The sequence below is a fragment of the Rutilus rutilus genome, assembly GCF_951802725.1.
Source record: "Rutilus rutilus genome assembly, chromosome: 10".
Taxonomy (NCBI): domain Eukaryota; kingdom Metazoa; phylum Chordata; class Actinopteri; order Cypriniformes; family Leuciscidae; genus Rutilus; species Rutilus rutilus.
This window is the reverse complement of record NC_140215.1, coordinates 13,703,231-13,710,704: the sequence shown is the minus strand read 5'-3', so window position 1 is coordinate 13,710,704 and position 7,474 is coordinate 13,703,231. Positions and strand designations below refer to the sequence as shown.

The 7,474-nt window shown below is 36.5% G+C and overlaps 1 protein-coding gene across 1 annotated transcript; it reads left to right on the top strand.

The window, feature by feature from the left end:
• Positions 1-10: 10 nt before the first annotated feature.
• On the top strand, positions 11-7,140 carry cnga4 (cyclic nucleotide gated channel subunit alpha 4; the record flags this gene model as incomplete). The annotated part of the gene is made up of 7 exons (XM_084422236.1): positions 11-132; positions 316-417; positions 694-800; positions 1,057-1,726; positions 2,496-2,655; positions 3,752-3,917; positions 6,161-7,140. 7 exons carry the CDS (start codon positions 11-13, stop codon positions 6,775-6,777), a joined length of 1,944 nt encoding a protein of 647 aa, XP_084278362.1. The 3' UTR covers positions 6,778-7,140.
• Positions 7,141-7,474: the final 334 nt, after the last annotated feature.

Genomic DNA, 7,474 nt, shown 5'->3' with positions numbered 1-7,474 from the left:
AATACTAAACATGAACACAAATCGCTGGACAAGGCTTTTTGCATGGCAACGCAAGATCAAGAATGCTGATGAGGAAGAGAATAAGGCAAAAGAATCAAATAAGAGGAAGAAAGAGGAGACTCCAAAAATAAAGTGAGTTTTAGTTCAAATATTTTTTGGTGACATTTGTTACTATATTAATGTAAAAGCATTATGAAGTTTAAGTCTGACACCAAACTACTCCAACCTCCAATAGACACAAATGAAATGAATAATTACAGTTCTTTGTTATTTTATGCTATAAAGACTAACACAAAATGTTCTATATGCTGTCAGCTGGAAGGAATGGATAATCGATCCATCTGAAGAGTTTTACTATACATGGTTGCAAATTATGATACTCCCTATCTGCTACAACTGGGTCATCATAATATGCAGGTAGGAAAACATTAAGTGAGGTTTGACTACTGTACGCTTTAATAACTTTTATTTCATTTTTACATTAAGATGAGAATAATATATTGAATCAAAATTGTAACTGAAATGGCAACATTAACTGTGAGTGTCTGTGAAATGAAGACACTAAAAGTTTAGTTCTAAAGTTAGGGTTAGATATCATTTGGATTTCAAGTCTTAACAGTTGTTAATTTACTAAGAAATCATTATGCTTGTGTACGGAGAGAACTGAAGTTAAATGGTCTTTGTTGTTAAAAGGACATGTTTCTATACAATTGAAGAGACATATTTGGCAACATGGCTAACCTTGGATTATATCTGTGACTTGGTCTTTGTGCTTGACACAGTTATTGGTTTTCGCACAGGTAAGTGTGCATCTTATCTCTTTTTTTATTTGTTTGTTTGTGTATTATCTTTGCATACTTATTTACCTTTGAACTTAATTTTTACAGATTGACTTCACTATGGATTAATATAGGCTAAATACATTTTTATTTTTTTAAACATCAAATTGCTTTTCTTCTTCTTCTTCTTTGTTGTCACTGTACTAATGTTCCCCCACCCACATTGGCCGTCTGGAAAACCTAGACAACATTTTGAAAAAAGGCTTTCTCTTTAAAGGTTTTCTGGAGCAGGGTATCCTGGTGCGAGACTTGTCCCGTTTGAAAACGCGTTATCTACGCTCCTCTCGATTCAAATGGGACATTGCCTCTCTGTTTCCCACTGATCTGCTCTATCTGAAACTGGGGATCCACGCACCTCTAGTCCGGGTCAACCGTTTCCTGCGCACGGGCCGTTTGAACGAGGCCTTGGACCGCATGGAAACGCGCACAGCCTATCCGAACACCTTCCGCGTCGCCAAACTCATGCTGTATATCTTCGTGCTCATCCACTGGAACGCCTGCATCTACTTCTCCCTGTCTAATTACATAGGCTTTGGTGCGGATCCCTGGGTCTATCCCAACATCTCCGACCCGGAGTTTGCTTCCACGAGACGCCAGTACTTCTACTGCTTCTGGTTTTCCACTCTGATCCTCACCACAGTGGGTGACACTCCGACACCCGAACGCGAAGAAGAGTTTCTGTTTCTGATCGCTGACATGTTGATCGCAGTGCTGGTGTTTGCATCCGTCGTGGGGAGCATGGGGGACGTGATATCAAGCTTGCGTGATCGTGACAACGTGTTTTTCCCCAACCACGAGCTGGTGAAGGGTTACCTGCGCAGCCGGCGCATCAGCAAAGAACTGCAGAATCGCGTCAACGACTGGTACCAGCATCTGCACATCAACAAGTGGGTCTTCCTATTACAGTCTGTGAGCCCACAAAGCAATATTTAAAGACACCAAATCCACATCTACACTACTGTTTAAAAGTTTGGGGTCAACAGGGCCGGATTTAGGCACGTGCATGCTCATAAAATTATTTCCCTCACTGTAACACTGTAAGACAGTTCCTATGAATACAATTTAGTTTAGTATGTAGATACCGTAAATTAAATATAATGCATCATTATACATCCGACAATTTTACATTAGGCCGATTTAGCAGTTTTGTTTGCTGTTTTGGGGTGGTAATATCATAGGTCTTTAATGATAGTAAAAAAAAAAACTATAATATTAATGTTAATTTAATGACAACAACCATCATTTTATTCAGCTTTTATTCAGCCATCACAGGAATTAAATACATTTAAAAATAAATTAGAAAATGGTTATTTTTAAATTGTAATAATATCTTACAATATTTCTGTTTTACTGTATTTCTTTATCAAATAAATGCACCCTTGGTGAGCATTAGAGACTTCTATCAAAAACATTACAACATTTTATCGAACCCAGATTTCTGAGTGATAGTGTAAATGTAAAAAAAAAAAAAGAAATTGCTAAATTGCAAAAGAAAACAAAATATTCCAAGTGACATCTGCAAAAAAGAAATTCTGAGATTTTCTCAGAACTAAATCTTAGCCATTTTGTTTAGTCATACTTTTGACCAATTGTTCCCAAGTTGATTAAAAACTATTTTTAATGTTTGTTTACACCCAAATTATGTGTCTGGAACAGAAAGATCACACGGGAAAATGAGATTCTTCGACATCTTCCAATCACACTTCAAACAGCAACTGCCGTGAGTGTGCATCTGCCCACTCTGTCTAAAGTCACCATCTTTCAGAACTGTGAGAAAAGTCTGTTGGAGCAGCTGGTACTTAAACTCATCCCACAGGTTAGAAAACAGATGGCACACCTGGGGCCTGCTCTTCATACGTGGACTACTCACTTATCTGGATTTTACTGTTAACGATTTGACATTATCCAGGATTGTTAGGTCTCTTATGCTCATCCCGGAGTTGCTGTCATAGCAACAGGTCCATACGCTCAAACCTGCTCGGGAGCAGGCTTATTTCATGTAAACTTAGATTGCATCTTTTTAAGCTTGGAGGTGATGCTTAAAGTCTGTCACAGCCACTGCTACTTTCTTACAAGACTGAACCAGGAACAATAGGCTAATCGTTTAAAAACTAATTTGAAAATAATATTAGAATGTTGTGTAGTCTATCATAATATAGACACAGCTAGTTTTACTCTTTGAAGAGTACACTTTGCTGTTTCCTTATAAAGAAATTCAAGTTTTCCATCAGGTGTGTCATGTTGTCTTTTAATATGCTAAAAAATCTTGCTGCCAGCAAATTGCTGCATTGCTGATCATGGGTTTGAGTATCGATACATCTGCCCTTTCCAATGAACACAAGGGCTGTTTCCGAAATCACATACTCTTTTAAGTAGGTTCTTATTTTGAATAAGTAATTACTTGACTACAGCTAAAAAGTATGTTCTATGTAGTATGTGTGTAGTATGAATGTAATCTGTATGTACTACATTCGTCATGTTGTCATTATCATGTTATCTACTAGCGTCAGTTGCCTTGCTTCACTGCCATTCGCAAATTCTCTCCCGTAGCCTCATGGGATAGTAAAGTATCTATCGCATGCACACTTCAGAATCTCGCCGAAAGAAGTTGGTTATTCGCATACTTTTTGCCTACTCTTTTATGAGTATACTGTAAATTCAGACATACTTTGTTTTTCGCTTACTATAAGGAAGTATGTGATTTTGGATGCAGCCAAGAACGCGCAGTAATCCAGATATTTTATTCAAATCAGCAAGTTTAAGAGTCAGTTAAATCTAGTCTTGCATGTTGTTCTTGACCTCAGCAATATATTATTATTTTTTATGTTTGCTGTTGTCATTATTATACTTTTTATGTATACTTTATAGTAAATCTTACAGTATTATAACAGAATCTCTTCTATCATCTTTAGGTGTATAGCCCGGGAGAGTACGTATGCAAGAAGGGTGATGTAGGTCATGAGATGTACATCATTAAAGAGGGGAAGCTGGCAGTGGTGGCTGATGATGGAGTCACTCAGTTTGCTGTTCTGGGGGATGGAAACTTCTTTGGAGAAATCAGTATCCTGAATATCAAGGGTATGAAATGCTAAAGACCAGTACAGTATTCAGTACACTGTAAAAAATAAGTTGCTTTTTTTAAAATTTTAAGTACAATCAACTTGTACTTGTTATAAATTGCTTAACTTATTTTTATGAATTAAAGCAATGTAAAAAACATATGTTGTCATAACTTATTGATCATATCATTTTCAGCATAATCATATTCCTTATAATTAGTATTCACTACAATAACAACATATGCATCATGATTCAATTTCTATTCTACAAATAGCTTTTTATTGTTTTGGAAATATAAAAAGTGTTCTCACATTCCTTTGATGGCTTAGAACTAATAAAGTAATTCCCTTCTGATAGTTGACCTGAGATAACACATTCTCCACAATGTTTAAGTGGAATAATTGGCCTAATGTTTTTAAATATATTTTTACTCATCCCCCATGTGGTTGCACTCTTGTTATTTTCTGTCTTCCATGAAACACAAAAGGGGAGCAGAATGTCAAAGCTTCTATTTTTCATACAAGAAATGTGGATAGTAATTTACAACAAGAACAACAACAACAACAAAAAATCCATATGACTCATACACTATGGCCCGGTTTCACAGACAGGGCTTAGACTAAGCCAGGATTAGACCATAGATCAATTAGGACATTTAAGTAATTTTTATAAACATGCTTAGAAAAAAACATTACCGATGTGCATTTTAAAACTAAAAAGGCACTGATATATTTTTAAGATCAGTCAGTGCAAGTTTATTTCAGTGGAAACAGCTCAGACTTACATTTTAGTCTAGGACTAGTCTTAAGCCCTGTCTGTGAAACCAGGGGTATATTTTACAATATATAGTTGAATCCATACAATAACAATGAAATTTGTTTAAAGGGGTCATATAATGGTACATGCACTTTTACAAGTTGATTGTACTGAAATGTGTGTTGGCAGTGCCTGTACACAACCATCATAAAATGATAAAAATCCATCCAGTGTTTTTTTTTAAATCTTCTTATATGTTTTCCCCCGTCTCAAATCAAGCCGTTCGATTTTGTGACTTCACAAAATCGACGCCCCTCCCACGATTGTTGATTGACAGCAGCGTTTCAACACAGACCCACCCTCGCTCGTGAGCGAGCGAGCTGTCAATCATAGTCCGCGCGGACCGGCGCGGTCATTGTTGATACGCTGGAGCACTGTCTATGAGCAGAATGGCGTCTAAGCGATTGTGGTGTTCTGTTCTTGGGTGTAATAAGGAACGCAGCAGTCATTTTGATGTTCCTAAATCCGAACCGCTGAAGACGCAGTGCCTGAGTTTGTTTTCGAAGGGAATATTCCCCACGATCAACATCAATGCTTTCATGTTTGCGCGAATCATTTCACACACCAGACTGCTTTACAAACGAGGCTCAGTAATGTTATAAAGCTGGTTTTGCTAAGAAGCTGCTCCTGAAAAAAGGATCGGTACCAACTATTCGTGTTCCTGCTGCACCTCCAGAATAACTGAAGTGAGTGTAACGTTTTATTAACCTTTATATTAATATTTATATTAATCTTTGCAAATCGCTTGCTGCACGCTTCACAATGAATGCGGCTGTTTACACTCAGGGTACATTACGGCATGTTTTCTATGTACGACGTTCTCAATATAATTCATAATCCCACGTTTATAATGAACAACGCGTTATGGTTATTGTGTTATTAAAACTGTGTAGGCAGTATGCACAGAAGAGAGGGGCGGGGTGAGCAAAGCTCATTATCATTTAAAGACACATGCACTTAAACGGTGTGCTGAAAACAGGGCTGTTTTTGACCAGGTAAAATTAGTGTTTTCTTACAATACTAATGAGAATTTTTATTTAAAGTATATTACAGACTTTTAATTTAGACCCTAAAGAATCATATTAGCTTGTACAAAAATGGCATTATATGACCCCTTTAACACTGAAAACCTTTCCCTCGTGTGTGGTTGTGTTACGCTACCTATATTGCTTCAGAAGACTACATTTATGGAGCTTTAGTGTGTTTTTTGGTGCTTTTGTTGTATGAAAAAAAAAGCTTGAGAATCTAATTTGGTGTTTCACGAATGAAAGAATATAAAATGGGATTCGAGCAGCATAATAGTGAGTAAATTATTAAAAAGTATATTTTTTGAGTACACTATTCCTTTAACTTAATCTACAAAAGAAAAGCAAATTTAGCGGTATTAAAACATAATGAATCACTATAAATAACACAAATTCATCACAACTCTCATTATTGCACAGGGAACAAATCAGGAAACAGACGAACCGCCAACATTCGCAGCATTGGTTACTCAGATCTGTTCAGCCTATCGAAAGAGGACCTGACTGAAACACTTCATGAGTACCCTGCTGCCAAGCGCCTGTTGGAGGAGAAGGGTCGTCAGATCCTGACAAAGATGGGGATGTTGGAAGAGACAGATGTCGAGGTAGAGGTAGAGAAAACGGAGGACATGGTGAACCGTTTAGAGGCCAACCTTGAGACGCTGCAGACCAAACTGGCTCGGCTGATAGCTGAACTGGAGTCTAGTGCCCGCAAAATGATGCGAAGAGTGGAACAATTGGAACTGCAGACAGACGAATGGGAAGGCATCGTGGCTGAGGGTGCACAGGCAGAAACAGAAGAGCAGGAAAAAGTAATAGGGAGGGAGATTGGGGATGGGGAAGGGGAAGGAGAAGGAGAGAAGGAAGATGAAGAGGAGCCAGTGGTTGAAGGAGAGAGAGGAGAGGGTGATGGAGGAGAGGAGAGCCTGGGAGAAAAGAAGAATGTTGGAGGAAATGAGATCAGTGAAAATGAGAAAGAAGAGGCAGTGCTAATAAAAACAGAAACGCATCAGGATAAGAAAGGAGATGAAAAGTAGGTAGAAAATATATGTAAAATATACACTACCGTTCAAAAGTGCAGGGTCAGTAAAGAATATAAAAATAAAAAAAAATCAGCAAGGATGCAAGTGATAACAAAGACATTTATAATGTTACAAAAGATTTCTACTTCAAATAAATGCTGTTCTTTTGAACTTCATCAAAGAATCCTATGTTACAGTTTTTAACAAAAAAATATTATGCAGCACAGCTGTTTTTAACATTGATAATGGAAATGTTTCTTGAGCAGCAAATCATCATATTAGAATGATTTCTTATCAAGTGACAATGAAGACTGGAGAAATGATGCTGAAAATTCAGCTTTGCCATCACAGGAGTAAATTACATTTTAAAATATATTAAAATAGAAAACGGTCATTTTAAATCGTAATAATATTACAGAAAATTACTATTTTTATACATTAAAAAGCATTTTTAAAAAAATTACCCCAAACCTTCAAACAGTAGTGAATAATATCTTTGTACCATAATATGCATCTAAAAAAAAATCGGGAATGTAGAAAAAATAAATCTGTACCCTGTTAAGTTTTATGTGATACATTAAAGGAAAGTTTATTACAATTTGAGAGCACTGTTATTTTATTTTTATTTAACAAAGATAAAAAAATATTTTTGTATATTATATATAATTTTAATTGAATATATATATATATATATATATATATGGAAATCAAA